Source organism: Podarcis erhardii, assembly GCF_964252035.2.
Source record: "Podarcis erhardii genome assembly, chromosome: 7".
Classification (NCBI taxonomy): domain Eukaryota; kingdom Metazoa; phylum Chordata; class Lepidosauria; order Squamata; family Lacertidae; genus Podarcis; species Podarcis erhardii.
Window position 1 is genome coordinate 24,563,878 of NC_138511.1, and position 26,467 is coordinate 24,590,344.

The window sequence follows — 26,467 nt, forward strand, 5'->3', positions numbered from 1 at the left end:
TGGGCACCCTCTTGGTGACACCTGATCCAAGAAAATGAAACAAACAGCCTCTTCCTCTTTCTGATTTCTTTGCTTGAGAATCCCTCTACCCCCTCATGACAGTTAGTAATCTCTGGATCACACCACTATAGCAAAGGGCCATAGAGGAAGGCTGTCGTTCAGTGGTAGAGCATCTGTTCCTGCGATAGCCATAAGACTAGGGTCTGAACTTCACTGTCTTCTTGCCTCCTAGGTACTGTGGTAAAATATTCCCGCGTTCAGCAAATCTGACGAGACATCTGCGGACACACACAGGAGAGCAACCTTACAGGTAAGGAAGAACGTAGCTTTAAATCTCAGGACAAACAGCAGGAAACAGTCAATATAGACTTTTTTTCTGAAGAGAATTATGAGCAAGAAAGGTTTGGGGCAAATATAAAGGAGCCTGATTTATCTGTGGAACTGATTGCCACAGGATCATGGGATGGCGACTCAACGTAGATGAGCCTAGCAGACTCACAGCAGATAAGCATTAGCTGCGATCCCTCAGAATGGAGCCTCCATGTTCAGGGCCTCTCTACCACAGGTGCCCTTTTAGAGTTTGGTGTGGAGCAGAAGATAAACCGCAAAATATCTGCTGTTGCCGGGCGGGGGGGGCGGGTTCCACAAACCTGATAATTTCTAAGAGTTTTATCCATTGAAATTAATGGGCATGACTGATGTAGGCCCATTAATTTCAATGGGTTTACTCTTGAGTTAAACTTATTAGGATAATGGCAGTTTTTTATATTGGTTCTGGGTAAAGAGAAATTTCAGCCCAATTTTGAGGGGAGGCGGAGGTTGGATTTCAACCATTTATTGAGACGATTTGCTGGTGGGTGGGTGTGTGAAAGAGAGTGGGCATAAAAGTAGCTTTAGCAGGAAGAAATAGGTGGTCTGAAGCAAAGGAAGGATAAAAGAAGTGGTAGAGGAGAAGGAAAGAGCTTGTGGAGGACCACTCTATTATAGTGTTATAGATTAGGGGGAGCGAGACCCTAGAAATTAAGAAATGGTAAAGGTAAAGGGACCCCTGACCATTAGGTCCAGTCGTGACCGACCCTGGGGTTGCGGTGCTCATCTTGCTTTACTGGCCGAGGGAGCCTAGCGTACAGTTTCCGGGTCATGTGGCCAGCATGACTAAGCCACTTCTAGCGAACCAGAAAAGCACACGGAAACACCGTTTACCTTCCCGCCTGAGTGGTACCTATTTATCTACTTGCACTTTGACGTGCTTTCAAACTGCTAGGTTGGCAGGAGCAGGGACCGAGCAACGGGATCTCACCCCGTCGCGGGGATTCGAACTGCCCACCTTCCGATCGGCAAGCCCTAGGCTCTGTGGTTTAACCCATAGCGCCACCTGCGTCCCTAATAAATGGTAGGATTTTTATTATTTGGGGAGAAATACAGGCTGCAGAAGAATTCCCAAACTAGCCTATGCAAAATGACCTGGCCAAGCTAGGGCCATTAAGAAACAATACAGGGCCGTTGAGAGCCATTGGCAATTGGCCATTGAGAGTCATGCTGGTGAACCAGAGCAGCGCACGGAAACACCATTTACCTTCCCGCCAGAAGGTATTTATCTACTTGCACTTTGACGTGCTTTCGAACTGCTAGGTTGGCAGGAGCAGGGACCAAACAATGGGAGCTCACCCTGTTGCAGGGATTCGAATCACCAACGTTCTGATCGGCAAGCCCTAGGCTCTGTGGTTTAACTCACAGCGCCACCCGTGTCCCAATGCTCATAGTATGGGACTCACAAAAGAGTGTCTGGTTTTCAGGCACACCATGGGGCCTCTGAGAATCCTGGGGACCTTGGTCAGGGATAGACTATACTTGACATGTGTCAATTACTTTAAAATGTTTTCAGCTGGCCCTGTTGCATTTGGGGGAGACTCCTTCTCCATCAGCAGAGCGAGGTCTCCAATTTTCACCCCAAAGCCCTGTCCCTGGCCTCATGGGAGCTTTCAGCTCTGCAGTAGGCTTTTTAGTTTTCTTTTTCATTCTGGTCAAGAGCTGCTTCCATGGCCACTGCCTCGCCCCCATGTGCATTCTGCAGTTGCTTCCCCGCTCCCCACTCTTCCAATCTGTCTGTCGGGCTGTTTTGCTGTTTGAAGGAGATGAATGCCGCCGTGTTCCCTTGTCCGGAGCCCAAAGCACACATCAGATCATTCACAGCTTGTTCAGTCCATTTTTCTTCCAAAAAAGGAGACTTTGATACTTAGCATAAGTTAGCAAAATAAAGTTGTATTTGGTCTGGTCCTCTCCCAGAAACGGGGTTGGGGAAAGTCTGTGCATTTTTATTATTTTTTAGCAATCAAGGTTTGACTTCTGGGCAATCCTGCATAGTAATGGCACTCCGGAGAGGGAAGGTGGCATTTTGCAAAGAGCATGGGCCACTGTTGGGTTTCGTTTTTTCTTTTCACAATGTTGGCTTCTAATTTTAGCAAAACAAATGGCTCCTTAGAAAGCGTTCTGGCTTGGCCTGGGCAGGAAGAAGCCCATTGCTAGGTTCTAGCTCATATATTTGGACCGTCCCCCCCCCCACTTCAGCTGCTTAAGTAGTTTCTTTGCTGACCTATTTAATCTGAAGAGATTAATCAAGCACCTGACTGTGAGTGAGCGTGAACTTCAGGGCAAGCAAAGCAGAGCTGAGTTGATGAACTTTGCTCCAATCCCAATTCCCAGGGCAATCCTGGGCATGTTGACTACCATGGATTCTTCAGCTGTGGCTCCTGAGTTGCAGGGAGTTGGTGAACCCTGTGTTCCCTTCCAACTCTGATGATTCTACTCTGATCTAAACCTCAACGATGTCTCTGGAGGTTTTTGAGCAGAGGTTGGTCCTGAAAGACCTGCATTGGCTCCCAGTACGTTTCTGAGCACAATTCATAGTGTTGGTGCTGACCTTTAAAGCCCTAAACGGCCTCAGCCCTGTATACCCAAAAGTGTGTCTTCACCCCCATCGTTCAGCTCAAACACTGAGGTCCAGCACCGAGGGCCTTCTGGCAGTTCCCTCACTGCGAGAAGTGAAGTTACAGGGAACCGGGCAGAGGGCCTTCTCGGTAGTGGCACCCGCCCTGTGGAACACCCTCCTATTAGATGTCAAAGGAATAAACAACTGTCTGACTTTTAGAAGACATCTGAAGGCAGCCCTCCTTAGGGAAGTTTTTAATGTTTGATGTTTTATTGTGTTTTTAATATTCTGTTGGAAGCCGCCCAGAGTAGCTGGGGAGGCCCGGCCAGATGGGCAGGATAATAATAATAATAATAATAATAATAATAATAATAATAATAATAATAATAGCCCTCTGTCATGGATGCTTTAGCTGAGATTCCTGCATTGCAGGGGGTTGGACTGGATGACCCTTGGGGTCCCTTCCAATCATACATTTCTACAATTCTTTGACTTCACTGCTGTGTACTCCCTGGCAAATGTGTATAGGCAAAGGTGGGGGGACCTACGACCCTCCAGATGTTGCTGGCAAGGTTTGCAGGAGTATCCCCTCTCTGAAAAAGAAGCAAATCTCAAAAAGTCAATGATGTGTGAGCATGCTCAATGGTCACGCAATGTTCTGTATCAGTTGGAGAGAGAAAAAAACAATTAAAGCAAGTGAATAAAGAGAAAGACAGGGAGATTCCCGACAGTGGCATTCTGCAAGCTGGTGTTCTCCAGAGTCTACAACTCAACATAAACCCCAGCCAATACATTGGTGGAGGTGGAGGAAGTCATAGCTCAGTGGTAGAGCATCTGTTCTCCAGGTAGAATTCAGCTCCCATATGAAAGTGTGGAAAGCCACTGCCAGTCAGAGTGGTCAGTCCTGAGCTAGATTGACCGATACACAGTAGCTTCCTATTTTCCTATGTTTATTGGTCTAGGTAAGGAAAAGTAGAGGCTAAGCCCCATTGCTCCCTGCAATAAGATGAAGATAATATCAAACTCTGTTGATACTGGGTCCACAGCTGCCTCTCGAATTCATGGGTAGCAAATCTGGGGTAGACCCTATCTCTACATCCTCTCCAGGGGAGGACTGGAAATTCTCCCCCAACAGTTCAGGAAGAACTTGAGAATGGGAAAGATTTCCGAAACTGTTCATGAAATTGTGAAGTTTCAGTTCAGGCCTCCTGCGTCTCTGAATGCAAAGCCAGCCACTCTCTTTGTCTAGGTCAGTGATTAAAAGCAGCACAGTGACCCCTCTGAGAACTCATATAACCCAATAACTGTTTTCCCTCACTCCTCATATGCTCAGCCATGAGATACAGCCTTCTTAACATCTTCCTCTGGTTTTGATTTTTTTAAGCAAGGTAATTATCTAAACTCTGTATCCTAACTTCTGTGCCCATCACTCACAGCTCAAGCAAGGGGCTGTCCAGAGTAACTTTTCAAAGACTTCCGGAACAGATAGGCAATGGGTGCTTTTTCTTAATTTGCACAAGGCTCTTTGAAGTCATCAATTATTATTATTTTTTAACAAAAGGAACAGGAAAATACGCTTTAAATGGCACACGGTGCCAGCAAATAATATAGGTGACGGACATGGGGATCCTGACCTGAGTACCTTTTTTTGTCTCTTAAAGAAGCTAGAACATCTTTTCATTTTTTTCTGTTCTGTTTTAAACCCATCCCAGGAATGAAGGAGGCTCCTCACTCCTGTTGTCGGGAACAGAGGTGTGACTCAAATGTTTCCCAAAGTCCTTACAGTTCCAGGAATTTGGTAGCTCAGAAAAGAAAGAGACCTCAGCAACAGATATGGTGGAAATATATTTCATAGAATTGTAAAATTGTAGGATTAGAAGGGACCATAAGGGTCACAAGTAGCCCAATCTTTTGCCCAATGTGGGGCTTGAACCCACAACCCTGAGATTAAAAGCCTCATGTACCAGCTTTTCCCCCAAGGAGCTCAAGGTGGCAGACATGCTTCTCCCCATCCTCATTTAATCCCCACAACAACCCTGCGAGGCAGGTTAGGATGAGAGGCAGTGGTTAGCTCAAGGTCACCCATTGAGTTTCATGGCAAAGTAGGGATGGGACCAGGACGATTGGTTGACTAGGAGCTTTGGGTATAGGGCATGTGGTTTGTAGCCACTGTGATGGAATCTAGACACATATTAAAAACACTGTGAAAATGCTTTTTTTAAAAAAAGCGTTTTTAAAAATATACTGAAATTGCCATAAGTTTGCTGTCGCCATCTAGTGTCACATCTGTATAATGCACTTAAAACACACTTGAAACATTATATTTGCATGGCCAAGTCCTATGTCTTACTCCAAAGTAGACCAACTGAAATTAATTGGCCTAAGTTAGCCATGTCCACCCATTTCACTCTGAGTAGGATTTGATACACACCTGTGTGTTTCTGTTGGAGGGCGATAGCAATGGCTTTCCCTGTGTTGCGGACCACATGCTTTGAGAGTCCCTGTCCACTGTAGCCTAGTTCAGATGTAATAGGAAACCATGATTTCTCACTATGTTAACAAGCTTATACGTGCCTCAGGTTCACGTGTTCTCCTGCTGCACCTCATGGTTGCGAAGTGTCATGGTCAGAAGCTTCCATTTCCACTTTTAAACAAACCACAGTTTCCCATGATGTCTAAAGCCCAGAAACCGTGGCTTACTTAGACTATGGCTCAGTGAGGCCAAGCCAGGGTTAAGCTGTGTTTTCAGAACCTGACTTGTTCTGAAATTGTGATTTCCTATTATGCCCCTAAAAGTTGCCAACACCACCTCCAGAAATATTTGAAATGACTCTGCTTTTCAGCAAGCCAGCCTTCCCCTCAGAATGGAGGATTTAATGACAGTGTTTTGTGACATGTAACACCTTGAGTCCAGCTCGTTATTCAAAGCCGGCAAATCGCAAGCTGAATGCGGGGTCCAAAAAACAAAACAAAAAGGAGAGTGTTTCATAAATGTATATCCGCTGTTTCCAAAAATAATAGGGGAGATATTTTTAGTCTCAGTCCCAGCTGTAGCGCATTTGGAAAGTATGTGCTGTCTGCATAATGTAGAATTGTGACAATTGCTCCCCTCCTTTGAAAGTTTATTTTTAAGAAAACAAACTCTGTGTACTCTGCATCAATAGGCTGAAGGATACAAGTGCTAGCAAATCTAATAAGCAGTCCTGTTGGCGGAGAGGGGAAAGCCTCCAAGGAAGGAACAAAGCTTGACTTCAACAGGCACTGAAATCCCAATTTCATTTCTGGGTGCCCCAATGCTGCCCTCTTCAGGAAATCTGGAGATCTTGCACATCAGAGTTTTTTACAAGCCTCACAAACCCGTCTAAAATCCCTGGTAGAGGACAAGGATCCTGAGATCACGTTAAGGGTAGCCAAATTCTGTGTGATTGCCATAAAACTTAGGGAACAAGCTGTGCTATCATAATGATTAAGGTTTTAAATGATAGTTTTACATTATATGATAGTGACTAAGTTTTTAATTTATATATTTTTTAACTGTTGCTATATCTGTATTGTCCCTGTTACACCTAATTGCAAATTCAAATGTATCCTTATCGTGTTTTATGACTTCCTTGATATTGTATGTGGGCTGGAACTGGTCTGTGTCCGAAATAATCAATTCAATTCAATTCAGTCTCACAAACCTTCCTGGGCCAAGGTTGGTACCGCTGCTTATTATAGTTGCCATCATTAACCGCCTCAACTCCAATATTAGCAGCTACGGTAGCCGTAACAAACTCAATTCTTCCCGGCACTAGTGTGATTTTCAAATTCCTTCTTGATCATGAAGCTTGCTGGGTGAACTTCAGCTGCTCACCAACTCTAAGCCTAATCTACTTCGTAGGGTTGTTTTGAGGAGGGGGAGAGCAATGTACAGTGGTACCTCTGGTTATATACGTAATTCGTTCTGGAGGTCTGTTCTTAACCTGAAACTGTTCTTAACCTGAAGCACCACTTTAGCTAATGGGGCCTCCCACTGCTGCCACACCACCGCCGCACCATTTCTGTTCTCATCCTGAAGCAAAGTTCTTAACCCAAGGTAATATTTCTGGGTTAGAGGAGTCTGTAACCTGAAGTGTCTGTAACCCGAGGTACCACTGTACACCAACTTGAGCTCCTAGGAGAAAGGGGGAGGTCATCACCATCATCACAATTAATCAGATTTTGGGTCCCTGTTTAGCCAAACCTCAAAGTTTGCAGAAGCACTAAAATCTTTAGAGAGAGAAAGAAAAAATCTAAAGTGGGAGGAAACCCCAAAGCAGCCCAATAAGGGCCAAGTGTTAGAAGGGAAAGGAAGCCCCAGAAAACTGAGAAAAGGGTGGAATGGAGTATCCCAAAACAAGGCGTGGTTGGATGGAACCTTGTACAGGAGCACTCCATTTTGTTGCAGGAACTTCTTGTAATTATTACAATAGTAAATTATTCAGGTGCCAACCTAGGTAGTTGGTAGTTTATCGTTCCCTTTTATTGCGTGGTTTGGCCTTGTTTTTATTTGTTGAGCTATTTTTGTAAGCTTCTCTACTTATACTTCCACACAATCCAAAGTGGCCGACAGTAAAAATAATTGTAGTATCAATAAGGCCTCCCCCCTCTCGCCCCCCACAATCAAAGCAAACAAATATCACAGCATATAATAATCGTAAAAGCAACAGTCAGCAAATGAAAGGAGATTGCCTCCTACTGGGGTCCTAGCAGCAAGTGTGATTGCTTGTTTATTTAGTTCTATGCAGCCATTGCCCAGCATGGGATTCCAGGGAGGGTTATGTGTAGCTTAAAAAATATGAATTGGGGTATTACCGTCCACCTTCAAAAGCTTGGGCAAAAAGGCACAACTTCACCTGATGTCAAAATGTATTCAGTAGTGAGTTCAGATGAACTGCGGAGGGGAGGGTGTTCCAGAGTCTGAGGGCCACCACAGTTGAGACCCTCTCAAGCACCACCACCCCAGGAACTCGTAGAATTGTAGAGTTGGAAGGGAGCCCTTAAGGCAGGGGCCAGCAAACTTTTTCAGCAAGGGGCCGGTCCACTGTCCCTCAGACCTTGTGGGGGGCTGGACTATATTTTGGGGGGGGAGAGAATGAATGAATTCCTATGCCCCACGAATAACTCAGAGATGCATTTTAAATAAAACGACACATTCTACTCATGTAAAAACATGCTGATTACCAGACTGTCCGCAGGCTGGATTTAGAAGGCGATTGGGCCGGATCTGGCCCCTGGGCCTTAGTTTGCCTACCCATGCCTTAAAGGTAAAGGTAAAGGTACCCCTGCCCGTACGGGCCAGTCGTGTCCGACTCTAGGGTTGTGCGCCCATCTCACTTAAGAGGCCGGGGGCCAGCGCTGTCCGCAGACACTTCTGGGTCACATGGCCAGCGTGACAAGCTGCATCTGGCGAGCCAGCGCAGCACACAGAAACACCGTTTACCTTCCCGCTAGTAAGCGGTCCCTATTTATCTACTTGCACCCGGGGGTGCTTTCGAACTGCTAGGTTGGCAGGCGCTGGGACCGAGCAACGGGAGTGCACCCCACCGCGGGGATTCGAACCGCTGACCTGACGATTGGCAAGTCCTAGGTGCTGAGGTTTTACCCACAGCGCCACCCGCATCCTATGCCTTAAGGGTTATCCAATCCAAGTCCCTACAATGCAGGAACCACAGCTAATGAACTGTTTGCACAAGCTTCCTTTTCCCTCCAAGAACCAACCATTGCAGACAACTTCTTTTATTGCCGTGTTATTGGTTTTCCCCCCACATTGTCTTTCTTCTTCCTCTCTCCAGATGTAAATATTGCGACCGGTCCTTCAGCATTTCATCCAACCTCCAGCGCCATGTCCGAAACATCCACAACAAGGAGAAGCCATTCAAGTGCCACCTGTGTAATCGTTGCTTCGGCCAGCAGACCAATCTCGACCGACACCTGAAAAAGCACGAACACGAGAGTGTGCCAGGTAATGGGGAACGGTGCAGGCCCAGAATTGTATGAGTGAAAGGCAATCCTTGATTTTCCCACCACCGACCACTTTTTAAACAATTTTCAGAGGCAGAGAACCCAATGAGGCGGTCTTTGGATAAGTGTTGTTCCCAGGTCAATTTGGCTTGTTTTCATTCATTAGACTGATCGTGTGTCCTTCTTTACAGAGGACATTCCTCTGCTTGAACAAGTCCTCTATTTAATGTGCGCCTGTTCTCTTCCGGCACCGCAGTGAGCCAGCACACGGGCGTCATCACGAACCACCTGGGGACCAACGCCTCCTCGCCGACCTCAGAATCAGACAACCATGCACTTTTAGACGAGAAGGAAGACTCGTATTTCTCCGAAATCAGAAACTTTATTGCAAATAGCGAGATGAACCAATCGTCAGGCTTAGCAGATAAAAGGTGAGTGAGTTTCAATGTGTTTTTAGTGATGGAGCTGGGAGAGTATTAATTGTGAGCTTCCGGGTCATAATCAGAGCCTACCCTCACAATGAGGAAGGAGCCATTTGGTTAGACATTAATTTTGGGAAGCGGGGAATTTTGGGAAGCGGGGTGGCTAGAATAGCTCAGAGGTAGAGCACATGTATTGCTGTTTTTGGACTCAAACTCCCATCATCCCTATCTAGCAAGACCAGTGGTCAGGGATGATGGGAACTGTAGTTCAAAAACAGCTGGAGATCCAAGTTTGGGAAAACCCAATCTAAGACAACTTTGTACATTCACTATGGTGACAGTAACAACCTCAGCAGACATCTGCAAGGATTTTTGGGGAAGAGCTTAAAGGAATTAGGAAACAGCCTTATGGAAATGGTTTGCTTGCCTTATAATTATAGTGCACTTCTGACTTAGTTTGGTATTTACAACCCAGTTCTACAGTGCGGTGACAGAGCATGTCTGAGCTGCTTCACTACAGACTGCAGGTGGGGGGCTCACATAAGTGCATAGAAAATAGTGTTTCAGGGAAAAGGTTGACATGCTAGATTTCTGAATACAGTGGTACCTCAGGTTAAGAACTTAATTCATTCTTAACCTGAAACTGTTCTTAACCTGAGGTACCACTTTAGCTAATGGGGCTTCCTACTGCCGCTGCGCAATTTCTGTTCTCATCCTGAAGCAAAGTTCTTAACCCAAGGTACTATTTCTGGGTTAGCTGAGTCTGTAACCTGAAGCGTCTGTAACCCAAGGTACCACTGTACAAGGATTTATTTGTGAGTGTTAGGAATCAGATTCCATGACCTATAAGAAAATGGTTTCCTCAGCCTTACCTTGTATAAACATTACTGCTAATTTGACTTTTAGATTTTAGCATGTATGGAACTCCCTATCACAGTAACTCAGAGCTGCTGAATGTGATCTTTTTCCACTGCCCCTATTCCCTTAGAATGGATTTGGAGCATCTTAGTAGCTTGATACAACAGTCTTAGGCAGGAGATGGACACCAGCACTGGCTTTGATCTCCTTGCAGCCAAGAGGAAAATATGGCAATCTCATTCAGTACCAAAACAAAACAAAACAAAAACCCTGTGAAATAGTTTGCTTTTAAAACTTTGTGCTTTAGATCTAAATGAGAAAAGGAAACCCTGAAAAGTCAAGGATGGAGTTTTGGTGGAAAATCACGTTAGTTGCAAACACACACAAATTGATACCAAATTAGAGGTGGAATCCTCAGCAGACTGGCATAATTGATCTCTAGGGAGAATGAAATTGGGGGGACCTGGCTTTCGTATGTGTGGGTTTTTGTTGTTGTTTTTTAATTACAAGCAGCTTCTGAACTTGTTTAGGCTATGTGATGAGATGCAGGGCTCACAGGAAGCTTGTGTGCTCCCTACCCTTAATTTTTTTAAACCTCACATTGACGGGGGGGGGGGGTATATTTAAGCAGCTTACAGACCAAGAGAAGAAATAAATAGGGTCCTTTTTGTACCCTGCACACAAATACTCTCTCTCTCCATCCTACTAGGCAGTGCCAGTTGCAATTACGATCAGGCTATTCTGATCTTTCCAAATGCCATGTAATGTGAACATGGACATTTAAGAAAGAAAGAAAAAATACTTAATTTGTGTGTGGGGTTTTGTGTCGAGAATTCCATGTTTGGAGTGGAGCCCCCAAGTCAGACACTAATCACGGCATTTCTGATGGCTCTTGAGGGTCGATGCTTATTTTCTGTCTGGGACAATGTTGTTCCTGGATCCTGGTGGGCCTGTGGCAAAGATATCATCTGAATTAAGCATGGCAAGCTGTCAGCGCCGGGTTTATAGTCAGCCAAGCATACAGAACTTTGAAATGAGTGATGTCATTCAAGTTCCTTATTTACCTGGCATGGGCTATGAACTTCTCCAGCTCAGCTGTGTTATATCGATTGAGTGTCATTTCCATCCAGCTTAGAATACAGGCAGTTTCAGAGCATCAGCGAAGATCCCTGGGAAATAAAAGTTTTCCATAGTGACTTAAGTATACTATGGCACTCTCAAACACCGTGCAAATTGTTGTTGTTGCTGCTGCTTATTTTCCCACCAAGGGACTGGAAGCAACTTAACATTAAAGACTTCGTTAAACTTTCTTCCTGTTTTTTCCCATCTTTTTTCTTGTTTTTCTATTTTCTTTTTGTGTAAATTCTTTTTCCTTTCATAACAGAACAATGTGTTTGATTATGTGTAAATTTTTAATGTGGGAATCAAGATTATTTTTAAAAAACCATTAAAGACAATTAAGGGCAGCCAAATTAAAATCTTTTAAAAAAAAAAAAAAACAGACCCAGCTATACAGATAAAAGGCAGGACTTAGTTATCCTACCCACTCAAAGAAGCCACAATTGCAATCCTTTCAAATTAAGGGCCAAAAGCCCAGGTAAAGAGAAGAGCCTTAAAAGCAGGGGTGTACCTACGGACTGGTCAAGTCGGCCCACCAAATGCAAAGACCCAAAGGGGTGCAAAAAGTGTGTCTCTTCACTCTTGGTCCGAGTGACTAGGAGCCTGCCTGCTATGAGCTCCCCCAGCAGTTTTCCACTGCTCAGGGCGGCCGGGCAAGGTGTGCAGGCTGTTCTGGGCTCCTTGGCAGAGAAATTTGGTCACCAGCAGGGGCGACTGCAGCTGCCCCTTTTCCCAGTGGCGCTGTTAGGTGTGTAAGTGGAGTGCCCAGTGGGGTTTGGGGGGAAGAAAGAATGAGAGTGGGTGAGGAGTTGGAGGAGGGAATGAAAGAAGAAGAAGAGTTTGGATTTGATATTCCCAGTGGCGTAGCGTGGGGGGTGCAGGGGGGGCCGGCCGCACCGGGTGCAACATCTGGGGGTTAGGGTGCGCAAATCCATGGGTTAGGGGGCGCAAATCCACGGGTTAGGGGGCGCAAATCCACGGGTTAGGGGGCGCAAATTACTTGCCTTTCCCCGGGTGCTGACAACCCACGCTACGCCACTGGATATCCCACTTTATCACTATCCAAAGGAATCTCAAAGCGGCTAACATTCTCCTTTCCCTTCCTCCCCCACAACAAACACTCTGTGAGGTGAGTGGGGCTGAGAGACTTCAGAGAAGTGTGACTAGCCCAAGGTCACCCAGCAGCTGCATGTGGAGGAGCGGAGACACGAACCTGGTTCACCAGATTACGAGTCTACCGCTCTTAACCACTACACCACACTGGAATGAGGGAGGCAGAAGGGAAAGCAGCAAACTGAGGGAGGAGGGAAGAAGGCAGACTGCACCGAGGTGGAGGAGGGGAGGCAGAACAGAGCAGACCTGACCCTGATGGTCACGGGGAAAAGTCACTGGCGAATGCGGAAAGCGACAAAAAGCAAACTTTTTGAGTTTCTGGTCCATGGTCTCTCCTGACTTCAGAGACACAAGGGAGCCTAGGTATGCCTCTCCCTAAAAGTAGATCCATTAGTACCTGGAATGCTGTAAGGAGTAAAGCTGTAGGCCATGGGATGTGTACTTTCCAGGTAAAAAGCATGGAATGCGGGTGGCGCTGTGGTCTAAACCACTAAGCCTCTTGGACTTGCCAGTTGGAAGGTTGGCGGTTGCAATCCGCGTGACGGGGTGAGCTCCTGTTGCTCAGTCCCAGCTCCTGCCAACCTAGCAGTTTGAAAGCACACCAGTCCAAGTAGATAAATAGTTACCACTGTAGCGGGAAGGTAAACAGTGTTTCTGTGTGCTCTGGTTTCTGTCACAGTGTTCTGTGGTTTAGTCATGCTGGCCACATGACCTGGAAAGGTGTCTGTGGACAATCTCCAGCTCCCTTGGCCTGAAAGCGAGATGAGCGACGCAACCCCAGAGTCGCCTTTGACTGGACTTAACTGTCCAGGGGTCCTTTACCTTTACCTTTTTACTTTCCTGGGCATAAGACATTCTCAAAGGAGCAGAGGTTAGGAAGGCATGTGGATGAGAAAATTTCCTAGCCTATTTCTTATAACCCAACAGCCGAAAAGCACCTTTACAAACTGAAAGTCATATTTGCTCTCTGTTTACCACAACCCCACTCCAAAACCTTTGCACTTGCAACCCACAGGCCTGAAATCCAGAATGCTGATGGCAACTCCCAGTGCCATGGCCTCCCAAATGACAAAACGGAGGATGTTGACGAGGAAGAGGAAGAACTGGAAGAGGAAGACGATGATAGCCTGACGGGGAAGTCGCAGGACGAGACGGCGTCGCCGACGACAGAGCCGCAAGGAGGGTATGAGGATGAGGAAGATGAAGAGGCCACGTCCCTTACCATGAGTTTTGACCGCACCCGAAGGTGGGTGGGACAGGACTTTCAGTGTGTGGTGGGGGGAACGCCTGCTTTTCCCACCCCTCATTGGCAAGTCGTGGGAGGGGGGGATCGTGAACCATCCATTCGGCGTGGCTATAGCATCCGCCCTAGAGGTGCATCGGTACCTCTGCAATGAAGGGAGTCTAGCTCAGCTCTCAGCAGTAGCATTGAGCTGCGGTGACAGGCAAAGCCACAGAATGTCATCAGCATCCCATGCAAGCTTCCGCAGGCTGCAGAGAGAGCCTTTGGGCTCCTTCACACACGTCCGCTTTATCCAAGGCATCCGGGGATCATGGGAAGTGCAGTTCCCATGGATCCCTGTATGCCCTGGCAGGCACGTCTAAGTTCCCCTCTAGCTTGTGTCCTTCCCTGCATGGATGAGAACTCTCAACCTCACGCAGACACACACTCGGCTGGGAAATAAGGCATAGCCAAGTGTAGTAGGAATCACCCAGCATTTTTCAGGAAAGGTTGTGAGGCTCAATCCACTCATCAAGAGCATGGCAGTATCTGAAACCTCTCTATGCTCGCCATATTTCACCTGCAGTTGGTGAGGCCCTTGCTGTTTTAGCTCCTCACCATGGCATTACCCTGAGGGAACTAGGTGCTCCAGAGCCTAGAGGGGGCCTTTTGGACTCTTTTGTCTCCATTATGAAGTCTGTAACTTTCAGCTACACACACACACACATGCAAGCAGACTCCCGCAGCTTCCTCCTCTTTGGTCTCAGTGCTGCCCTTTGTAAAACTCGGCAGGGAGGAGGCTGGGAACAACTCTAGAACTGTTTGGCTCGGCCTGTCGTTGGCTCTGGCGCCACCTGCTGTTGACCTCCCTGCCTTCCACCCTACCATCTGGATGGGCACCACCTGGTGCTGACACACCCCCATACAGGCAAGCTAGAGGCATTATCAGAGTGCAAGGACACAATCCCGCCAAGCAGAAGCACTTGGTGTGTGAGGGGGGCATAGCAGGAGCAATGGGGTCTGGGGAGAATCCCAAGGGTTGCATTGTATAGCAGGGCCAGGGCAGGCACTTCTGGCCTCTGGGCCTGAGGTTCCTCACCCCTGGTGCAAGAGGGCACTGAGAACTCCTTTGAGGCATCTCCAGGGAGAGCTCCTCAGCTGGGCAGTGAGCACCAAACGGCGCATGCAGCACCACACGCCAGTGAGACGGCGTGCGATCCAAGCTCACACGGCCATGCCCATGCCATGCTTTGCTTGTTCCTCGGTGTCATTTGCAAGCCCCTCGTCTGTCCGTCCATGTGCCCCCCCCCTCTCTCTCTCTCTCTCTCTCTCTGTGTGTGTGTGTTGTGTGTGTCCCCCTCCCTTTAACACGTCCTGCATGTAGCTTCCGGGCAGCTCCTCCACGGTCTGTGCATGTTGTCAGCCCCTGCCCGAGTTTGGCGACGCTCACCTTGGCCCTGTTTGTGAACAGTCAGATGCGCTAACAGGTCCACCCCTCCCCTCCCCTCCTGGTCATTGGTACAGGTGTGTTGAGGAGGACGAAGCCGGCCTGTTAGATTTGGAGCAGTTACCGCAGTTTGGGAAGGGGCTGGATCTACGCAAGGCGTCCGAGGAAGCTTTTGAAGTTAAAGATGTGTATAACCCCACCTTAGACTCTGAGGCAATAAAACATACTCTGTACAGGCAGGCTAAAAATCAGGTAGGTGCACCCTTGGGATATTTTCCGCAGTTTTCCCTCTCGTGGTGACGAAGGGGGTTCAGCCCGTTTGGTTTCCTCTCCTCGCTGAAGGTCCCCATGAGCAATGGCCAACACTGGGAACTCGCAGCCAAGCAGTGTCAGGTCCCGCAAAACATTATCAGGATTTATGGGTTGGGTTGCCTACCAATCTAACCTCAGAGGCGACAGTGGGAAGGACGAATGGGTCAACCTGCATGGCCAATTTCTCTCGGGTTTTATAGGCTGAGCCAGTGTTTTGTAGATTTGCTCTGGGGAGCGGTACCAAGAAAATGCATCAAACATGGACATGAGTTGCTAGAAATGTTGAGGGTCTTTTTTCTTGGTGGTGGGGTAGGTTGCATACCTTACTTACAGGAGAGGTAGCCTTGGGTAGATGGTTTGGTGGTGGGGTTTTTTATTTCACTTTTTTAATAAGTCCGAGAACTTGCCAAGTGCAATTGGCAGCCAGCAAACCTCCCTGTCTTACCGCATCCTTCAAAATTCCTTCCAGCCGCATGGCTGTTTCTGCACTAGATCACCATGAACTGCTAGCGGCTAGAAGGAATACAGAAGGCTGTGGAGCAGGACCAGCCAATGTGGTCCCCTCCAGATGTTTTTGGATACCAGCCTCCATCACCCCTGTTGATTAAGGATGAAGGGAGTCGTAGCCCAAGCAAACCAGGAGGTCACTACCTTGCCAACTCCTGCTGTAGGTCATGGGTGGAGAATCTGTGGCCCTCCAGATGTTGCTCCTATCATCCCTTGATATTGCCCATGCTTGCTGAGGCCTATGGGTGTCCAACCACCTCTGGAGGACCATAGGTTCCCCAGCCCTGCTTTAGATAGACCAAGATGCTCGCTGGCCATTGAATTATGGAGAAATAGGTTCAACCCAGTACTTGTTTCATACTGCCATAGCATGCTTCTCCTCACCTTGAAAAAGGAAGAAGCAAGAATCCTTGGCAGGAGCATTGGTGAAGTGGCAGAGATCCTTTCAACTGCCTCTCAGATCACCACTGTTTTCTTAAACTCAAGAAACATTGCTTTGCAAAGTGCAAAGTTCTGTTGAGAGCCCAGCTGCCCACCTTCTCAGCTTGTTTGAAGACCACCCTCTGCATCGATACATGTACAAATTTGGGTGGTGATCTTGCGGGTTGCAGCCAGCTGAGTTCTGCTCAGAGAAGACCCATTGAAATGAACAAGTCTACGTTCTTCATTGCAATGGCTTTACTTTGAAGATGGTCCTTGTGCAACACAACCCCAGTATTCATGCATCCTGTCACAGCATCCCTGATCCTGGGGAGATTTGAGGTCCGTGAAAATTCTCTCTCATAGCTCCCCCTAGCCTTTCTTCCGAGAACTGCAATTATTAAGGTTTTTACCTGGGAAGATAGAATTGCTGTTTAAACCATTTTAAGTCTGTAGGAAAGACCCTCCCTGATGGTAGCTGCAGAGAACCTCAAGCTCCCCTACTTTTGTTTTGTGTGGGAAACTCATGCTCTTGTTTGTTGAGAAAGAAAGGGAGGTCTCATTTCCTGTTTCCATGCATGTCTCTTTGTCTTTGTCTTTTTAATACTAATATGCTGAAACCTACTAATTTTTTTATGGACTTTGTCTTCTCTGTTCCTGTTTCCCTGCAATTTCAGTCTTGGTTTTTACAGAGGGCTCCTGTTGTTGCTTTGCTACAATGGTATATACACCAACACAGAATTGTGATTTGGCCAAAGGCAGTAGAGCTGAGAAGGAGGGAGAACACAGGATTTCATTTCCCAAACCTAAACCTTTTTACTGTTCACTCTGAAGTCCATCCTCCTCTTTTCCTAGTGAGGAACCCTGCCCTCATCTCCCTGGATTCCATGGTCAACATTTGCTGTTGGATCTCAGTAGGATGGGGATCACAGGACATTGTTTTCCCTGGCCACACTTTTCTGATACTGACTCAGATCAATCAGTCCGGTGGAAACACCATCCTCTGGTTGGATGGCCATGTGTCAGGGATTATTTAACTGTGATTCCTTCATTGCAGGGGGGGTGGACTAGATGGCCCTTGGTGGTATCTTCCAACTCTACAGTTTCTATGAGAAAAAACCCTCTCCCCCTGGATTCCAGAGCAAGGACAACCTAAGAACTCATCCAGTTCAAGCAGTGGGCCCATCAGGGGGCAGAGGTCCAGGGATGCCCCACTCAGCAGAAATGAGTAGGCTGCCTCCCCCCTTCCCATTGCAGCAGTGCTCACTTACCACATTTGGAAGCAAGTGGTGACATTGCCATCTCAAGGAGGGGGGGGTCTAGCTTTCTCGGGCTCAAGGACAACATTGCCGCCTTCCAAGCCCCCAGAGGCTGCATGCCAGAGGTGGCGAGTGTGGCTTAAAAATGGGCATGGCCACCCCATGGTTGGCATGCATAGACACACCAGAGCAGGTGGGAGGCAGGTCACCCCCTTCCCCATCCATCCAATCAATTATTTGGTGCGGGGCAAGGGGGCAACCTCAGTCAGGAAATGAGGAAACTGAAACATAAGGAGAGTGCGCACATGCCAGGGGATGAGATGTGTAAACTGAGCCATTCTGATTTCCCATCTCACCCCACCACCCCCAAAAGCAAGGGTAGCCAACGTGGCACATTCAAGAGGCTACTGAACTGCAACTCCCATCATCTCTTGGCCATATGGGCTGGAGTTGATGGAAGACAACCTTGGCCGCCAATGAGATTTAATCAGAGTAGATGCATAAAAATTAAAAGACCTTGGCCGGTCACGCCCAGTCCCTTTGCTGGGTTGCATTCAGCGCTAGCCCTGCCCAAAAGAAACCCACCCAAAAGAAACCCACTGCTCAAAAGAAACCCACTGACGGGCATGACCCAATTGGGTCTATTGATTCCAGTGGGTCTACTCTGAGTAGGACTTGGTTGGCTACAAGCCAGCGGGGGTATATTCTGAGTGTGAAGAACGCCAGACACAACTCTTGAAGTCCAGCAACATCTGGAGAGCACAGTGCTTGCTACCATAGGTAAAGGTAAAGGGACCCCTGACCATTAAGTCCAGTCATGACCGACTCTGGGGTTGCGGCACTCATCTCGCTTTATTGACCTAGGGAGCCGGCATACAGTTTCTGGGTCATGTGGCCAGCATGACTAAGCTGCTTCTGGTGAACCAGAGCAGCGCATGGGAATGCTGTTTACCTTCCCGCCGGAGCGGTACCTATTTATCTACTTGCACTTTGACGTTCTTTTGAACTGCTAGGTTGGCAGGAGCAGGGACTGAGCAATGGGAGCTCACCCCATCGTGGGGATTCAAACTGCTGACCTTCTGATCGGCAAGTCCTAGGCTCTGTGGTTTAACCCACAGCTCCACCCGTGTCCCTAGTCCCATGCAAAAACACACCACACCACCAGGAAAGTGCTCTTGCACCAAAGTCCCTTGAAGTGAATAGGGGTGACATTTGTTTATCATGACTACATTTATGCCCCGCCTTTCCTTTAAGGAGCTTAAGGTGGTGCGCGTCATTCCTCTTCTCCTATTTTGTCCTCACAACAACCCTGTGAGGTAGGCCAGGCTGAGAGACTGTGCCCCCTTAGTAGCCTTACAGCTGAGTGAGAGATTTCAAACCTGGGCTTCCGGGTCTCAGCCCAGCCCTCTAACCACTACACTGCACTGCCTTTCTTAGAATCCTCACACACACACACTTTTCTTTGCTGACAAAGATCTGACCAGCATGTACTGATGCCCTCTTTCCCTCGCTGTGTTTTTCTTCTCTTCCCCCCCTTAGGCTTATGCAATGATGTTGTCCCTTTCTGAGAACACTCCCCTCCATCCTTCTTCCCAGAACTCTCTGGATGCTTGGTTGAACATGGCAGGTGCTGCTTCTGAGCCAGGAGGCTTCAGCACCGTCGGTCATCTCTGAGAGGCTGGAGGAGAAGGCGCCCGGCCCAAGATCCCAAGCAAGGAGGCCGAGGTGCCACACGTCTCCCTTCTCAGACCTTCTGGTCAGCAGCGGAGGACTGGACAGGAAGCCCTCGGGGCTCACCCACCCACCACCAGGAGAAGGAACCCACCACGGACAGCTCGTTCCCTGTTTCGTCGGACCTAGGAAACCACCACCGCAGCAGACCTGGGGGCCTGCCATCTCTCTGATGCACAGTACATCCCAGGAGCGAAACTGGGGGGGGGGGGAGACCAGGTGCATTTGTCGTTAGCAAATCCAGTCGTGCCCCACCCTCTCACGTTACAGACCGTGTTGCTGAGCCAGCAAAAACCTCCTTGTAAACAACCCCACCCTACCCCACATGAAGTCCCTTGACCCTCGTATCCAGTTCTGCTAAGAAGAAGAAAACGACGTTCTAGGCCAGGTCCCATTCCAATGAAGTCACTGGAGTTCTGCTGAGATTAGAACTTCCCTTGAGTTTTGTTTGCTTCCTTCCCCCTCTTAAAAAAAAGAAAATAAGGTGTCAAGTTCCTTTCCCTCAGGTGCACTCTTCTTCAGGTGGCCTCACTGTGGTTAATAACCTCTCTTGTCCCCCAGTGGTTGCCTTTTGGAAAGCTTGTTGGCACACTTTTTTAAAGGAAAAAACCCCCTCTGTAACTCTGGTTTACAGCCACCCATTGCCACTTCTCTTGAGGGGTTTTCACACGTTACGTTTGACGGTGAGTGCACAGTCTTTCTGGCCCGGGGTGCACATCTACTGAGCTGTACGCTTGTACGGTTATTCACATGTAACAATCAAGGAGTGTACAGTCTGTGTGTGCAAGTCACAATTTTCCACACACACGCTGATCGCTGTGTTCAGCATAATGTGTGGAACAAGCCACACATGTGAAGTTCTGATGCTGAGCTGAGGAGCAGCTGGGGCTGTGGAAGGAAACTTTATGTATGGCCTTCACTATCCCACCTGCCCAGGTTGTGCTTATGATGGAAAACAGCCTGTAAAAGTTTGAAATGGGCAAGAGAGGTGCTATCTAATTTCCCTCTCCTGTTGCACAGCCAGAGAACAGAATTACTCCCCTATAGCTTGAAGTAGTTAAGGTTCTGGACTTTGTGGTGGTGGGGAGAACAAAATCAGCTCCTCTGATAAATGGGGTGTACAGACCCTCCTTCCCTCTGACCCGAGAAGCATCACAAGTCTTACAGAAATTCCCTTTGCTTCTCTTTGAACTCCTCTGCTTGTTTGTTTTGGTCTGCCAGATTGCCAAATCTGCCTCGCAGTTGCACTTTTGGTGGAACTTTGACAGCAGCTTCAACACAGGTGTGGATCGGGGCCACTCCTGGGGGACCTGGGGGCATCAATCAAAGCATCTTGCTAGGGTCCAGCTCCACAATTTTTGTTTCCTTCCCAGGGATGGGCTGGCAACCTCTCTTGCAGACTGTGGCAGCAGAGTTTTGCACAGAGACCTAGCAGAGGTCAAACCGTGAGTCTTGTGCCAACAGGTGGGATGCCTCCAGTCTGTGGCCAGGTCAGCTCCCATGCAGAACACCAGACTTTGCCAGTCAGGTGCCATCCAGATGTTGTGGTCACAACTCCCACCCGCCCCAGCCAGCACAGTGGGATTTGTAGTCCAAAACATCTGAAAGGCACCCAGTTGGCCAGAGGCTGTTGGCAAGAAGACAAGGTCCCAAGACAACACCATCCAAAGCCAGCCTTATTCCTCTCTCCCCAAACTTCTTCTGTATAAAGCGGCAACCTTTCCCACCTTATTCCAGAACCACTATTTAAACTCATTCCTAAAACAAGGACAAATAGTATTACATGGGTGTCTGATTGGTTTTTGTTTATTTTTGTTTGCAGATTTTCAGTTCTGATTCCCTCCCGTCCAGTGCCAATGTTTTCAAATCATCTCTAGATCAAGTTCCAGGACACAGAAATAGTATTGAGACCTTAATGCTGAATTGTTGTGAGTCCAGCATTCGCTTTGCTTAGGGTTCATCCAGGTTTAGGGGTTTTTAGAGTACAGGGTTGGTTTTTAGAGTAAGTTTGGGCAAGAGGGGTAATTATCAGGTGTTCAGGTCTTCCTGTAGTTGCTGCCAAGGCAGGAACTAGACAATAGGGCAGAGGTTGCCAAAGAGGTGCCCGTGGGCACACATCTGCCCACAGAGGTCCTTCCTGCTACCCATGTGATTCCCCTCTCCAGTTTCAAGTTCAGCTTGGAAGCAGCATTCTGTGGTAACCAAGAGCATGCTATGTTGTGTCTGCTGGCTTGTGGGTTGTGCAGCACCTGTGAGTTATCTCTGGCTTGCAAATGGGCCCCACGGCTCCCCAAAGCTTCGTGACACCTGCATTGTGGCAGGCCGGAAGTGATTGTACTGGAGGAAACATTAAGACGGGTGTTTCTCCCTTTCTCTCTCTCTCCCCCCCATCCCAGTATTATCTAATGGGTGGGGGAGAATGTGAAACAACATAAGCAACATCCTGCATTTATTTCTGTCCCTGTTGTACTTCACTGGCTTTGTGGCACCATGACAGTGCCACATTCTGAATTTTTGTTTTACGCGGCATTACAGGGAGAGAGGGAAGCAGACAGCCAGGGTTACCGATTGCAGTCAAAGGCACCACCTTGTAGATAACATCAAGCTCTGACTTCAGAAACCACCTCATCTTCCCATCTCTGTCGGACAGTCGTACCTTGCTTCTCGAACTCCTTGCGAGTCGTACGTTTTGGCTCCCGAACGCCACAAACCCAGAAGTGAGTGTTCCAGTTTGCGAACGTTCTTTGGAACCCGAACGTCCAACTCAGCTTCCGCGGCTTCTGATTGAGTGCAGGAAGCTCCCGCAGCCATTCAGAAGGCACGCCTTGGTTTTTGAACTTTTTTGGAAGTCGAACGGACATCCGGAATGGATTACGTTCGGGTGCCAAGGTACGATTGTACTGGAGACTTTGTATTCTCAAATAGCTGGCTCTCCCATCTCTTTCTTTTCCCATTGATCACTCTGCACCAGGCCCTTCCTTACATAATTGCCCATAAAAAGGAGTTTCTCACAACGGCATAAACTTAGATCAGCTTTATTATTCCAGTTTACCTATCCTGGCTCCCCACCTCCCACCGCAAGGATATTGGGAACTGTGGTTTTGTCAAGGTGATACTCTGTTGAAGAGATTGCTAGGTCTCCTGGCAGCCCTATGTTCCCCTGAGAGAAAGGAAATATGGCTAGATTTTACATTTTACAGGCCTGCACAAATACCCAGAAGTCATTTCCAAGTCTTGAAGCTAAGTGTCTATCTGGTGCCTTAAGGACTGTATGCAATCAAGTCCTACTCAGAATTGGATCCAAGTTAGTCATTAATTTCAGCCAGAGTTGTCTGAATAAGATTAGCATTGGTTGGATAAAAGTTTCAGGTGCCAGGGTACCTTCTCACATGCATTATCATTCATATATTTTCAAGTTTTGCTTTTAAAAGCCAGCTTTTTTGGGAGGGGGGAGTGAAGCTTACAACTTTAAGTTGGAAGGCAGCCATTTATTTTTTTAAAGTACTTCTACCTACACCTTCCCACAAAACCCTAAATCTCCTAAAACCTAATGACTCCAGTAATAGGGTTGCCATAGGTCCTCTATTTCCAGGACAGGTGCTCTTTTTCATGGGTATGTAAAATGAGAGTCATCATAGACATCCATAGTTAAAAATAGAAGTCAGCAAATGTGTCCTCTTTTTTGCTCTTCAAAATATGGCAACCCTAAATTAGTTGGGACTTTGCAGAGAGGGGTGGCAAAGGACACACCTGAACTGAACTGAAATTTTTCAGAGCACATTTGTCAGAAATAATATTTTGAGATTTTTCATTTTCTCACCTCCCTAGGGGAGGGGGGAGACTAAATATTCTCCATCGTTATTCATTTGCAGGTCTGTTTTTTTTGTTTAAGTTTTAGTACCTTGCTGGTGGTGACCACTGTTTGTATCACCTAATGTCCCAGAATAATGTATTTTGGAATGTACAAAGTGGTGGTTATGCTGACAGCACAGATCTTAAATTTCAATGGTAAAAAAAAAATCCCCAAATCCTTAAGAAGAAAAAAGAAGACATTTTCGAATTTCTCCTCTCCCTGGATAATTCTGGCAAAATGGTCCCCCCAACTCCTTCCTTCCTTCCTTCCTTCCTTCCTTCCTTCCTTCCTTCCTTCCTTCCTTCCTTCTTTTCTTTAAATGCTTTATTAACTCACTAATGCATTGAGATAAATCAAAAGTTTTTTTACAAAAAAATGCAATTAGGGTTTCCTAAAGTACAATAACATTGTAAGAAACTCAGAGCAGTGTAAAAGTTTGATGTGGTCATTAAACTTATTCCAGAACATTGCAAACAAAACCCATTTTGCCCCAAAGTGCATAATGGTTGACTTACGCAAATTCTTTTTTTGAATAAGTTAACTTGATCCATATTGATACAGACCCAATCATTTCTATCTACTCGGCTTCTGTAGGGAATCAACTTTTCTTCCATTTCTTAGCAATCACTACTCTTGCAGCTGTTAAAAGATTAACTGCTATTTCTAGGTCATTTTCCAAGATAATGCCTTTCCAATAACCAAGCAAGAAAATTTCAGATTCTGACGGTACGAATGTTGGGTCTCTCCAACTTCTTCATCTGCAAAGAAAGTTGAAAATGTGAAAAGGTCATTTGCACATTGCTTTTTAAAAAAGAAGGATAGATTCACATTTTAGCAAACGTGCTTAATTAGCTGCTGTTGCTTTAGACATCACCGCCACCAAATAAGTCTCACCTGTATTTCAGGAATAAAATCATAGAATTGTAGAGTTGGGAGGGACAATAAGGGTAAAACACCTCTAACTTCAAGCCTTACTCAGGCAGTGCTATTTCTGAGCATCAACATTGTGATTTCAGTTCTTCTGCTTAGCTAAGATGCTCTGAGATGTTGCACTCCACATAACAAAGCTACCTTAGATCAGATTTGATCTTCTTGTCCAGTATTGTCTCCTTTGGATGGGCAGAAACTTTCCACAGTCTCAGGAACGGGGTCTTTCCAATCACTTGTCACCTGAGAGCCGTTTTTGAAACTGGAGATGTCAGGGTTTGAACCTGTGACCAGCTGCATGTAAATGCTTTTCACTGAGCCGTGAGATCTTCCCTATCGGTTGTCAAGTATTCTGCTTCCTAGATCAGCACGGAGGGCTGATGAAAGCCACATCACTGGCAGAATGGCTATTTGAATGTTCTTCCGAAGCTTGATGTGGCTCCAGAATCTCTGGGTTCATCATGCGAGACCCACCAATGGACACCCTTAATTGTTGAGCGACGGCCAGGATCATACAAACCAAGGGAAAAACCTTTCCCTGTAAGAAACCTCCTTCCTCTAAGAGGAATGAAGAGACCGGGCAAATTCTCTCCTTTTGTGCTGAGCTTTGAAGGAAAGCTGGAAGGACTTTTCAGGTGCTGATGGCTTGGCGAGGCTTCTGGTCACCAGTAGTTTTGATCAACCTGGCTGACATCTGGTGTCAGCCGTGCTGCAAAACATAAACAGATTCTTGTGCATCTTCTCTGCCCACTTTTGGGGAATTTGAGTGCCACCAACCTTAGTGCACCTCCCTACAGGTGAGAGTCACAGCCAGTTTCGTGTAGTGGTTAAGAACGGTGGACTCGTAATCTGGTGAACCGGGTTCACTTCCCCGCTTCTCCACATGCAGCTGCTGGGTGACCTTGGGCTAGTCACACTTCTCTGAAGTCTCTCAGCCTCACTCTCAGCCTCACTGAAGTCTCTCAGCCTCACAGAGTGTTCGTTGTGGGGGAGGAAGGGAAAGGAGATTATTAGCCGCTTTGAGACTCCTTAAGAGGAGTGAAAGGGGGATATCAAGTCCAAACTCCTCCTCCTCCTCCTCCTCCTCCTCCTCCTCCTCCTCCTCCTCCTCCTCCTCCTCTTCTTCTTCTTCTTCTTCTTCTTCTTCTTCTTCTTTACAGAAGACGCAGAGCCATTTAGAGTGGATGCCTAGCTTCCTCTTATGCCACACTGCCAAGCAGTGTGGAGCCTAACCAATGGAGGCTGGTTCACTTAGGCAAAGAGGCCACTGGCCCACCAACCTCAGTCTGATCATAGCCAGCCCTCACCTACCTGTCTCCTTACTTAACAACCAGCCCAGGGGACAACACTGCCTGTGCCTTCTAATCCCACCTGTCCCAATTAGCCACCACTGAGTATAGCAGTGTTGGGGGGTTGCAAACCTTCCCCTGGGACGCATCTGGCGTTCCTACTTTTGCATGGCCAGGAAGTCTGGGAGAGAGCATCCTTATCTGGGAATCATCCATGAATAGGTTGCGAGAAGTCACTCTTAACATTCCATTCCTTGGCACTTATGTTTCTACAAAGCAAATCATCCCATTCACGTGGGCTGTGTGTTCAAACAGGGGCCAAATTTTTATATATAGAAAAATAAAAGACTATTGGGGTATTCTATGGGATGGTGGATTTTTTTTTAATCTGTATATAACTTGTGATTTTTTAAAAAAAGAAGAGAGGAAAACACACACACACACACACACATTTATTTTATTTCTTCCTTAACAGTATTTTATTATTATATTATATATACATATATATATATTTGGCGTTAGATATCATTATTGTGGAAAAAATAATAATGTTAATATAAGTAACTAGTGAAGGACCAAAATGGTGTATAATTAAAGGCTATTATGCCATATGACCAATAAGTAGGACGTAGAAGGGTGAATTGTTTTCCATTATTAATTAATTGTTTTTATCATTGTCAATGTGCCAAATGACCCATAAATAATGAAAGCGCTAATCTGGCAGCCAGCTTCCCAGACAATCATATGCTGCATCTAATTTGGTTTCTTAAAAATAATCATCATAATATTTCCATCATATTTGCATTTAGAATTAAGTGTTCTATTTATTTTCTAGGGTAGTTTGGTTTGGCAAAACAAGGTGGGAGGCAGAAGAAAATTGCAATTATAAATATCTATATTAAAAAAAAAACCCACACAATCACACATGTGTGAGTTCTGTGTCAGAGAATGCCACCCGAAACAGAAATCACGCCAGCAATTATGAGCAGTATTCACTTAGCAGGGCTTTTCTTTTCTCCACAAACCTTAGTTAAATAATTACGTTCTTTTCTGCATTTGTTTGTTTGTTTGTTT

General features: G+C 46.8%; 1 protein-coding gene across 5 annotated transcripts in view; it reads left to right on the plus strand.

Annotated features, from left to right (window-relative positions):
• The window catches only part of PRDM16 (PR/SET domain 16), a 447,195-nt gene extending 427,677 nt beyond the window's left edge, over positions 1 to 19,518 (plus strand). For 2 of the 5 annotated variants that reach the window (XM_081870802.1, XM_081870803.1), the window contains exons 12-17: positions 233 to 310; positions 8,746 to 8,915; positions 9,171 to 9,345; positions 13,442 to 13,672; positions 15,173 to 15,347; positions 19,133 to 19,518. In XM_081870802.1, coding sequence (XP_081726928.1) covers positions 233 to 310; positions 8,746 to 8,915; positions 9,171 to 9,345; positions 13,442 to 13,672; positions 15,173 to 15,347; positions 19,133 to 19,267 — 964 coding nt within the window. In that variant the 3' untranslated portion in view covers positions 19,268 to 19,518. The remainder of the gene's footprint in view (positions 1 to 232; positions 311 to 8,745; positions 8,916 to 9,170; positions 9,346 to 13,441; positions 13,673 to 15,172; positions 15,348 to 19,132) is intronic. The other 3 variants (XM_081870805.1, XM_081870806.1, XM_081870804.1) reach the window with 3 other exon arrangements.
• Positions 19,519 to 26,467: the final 6,949 nt, after the last annotated feature.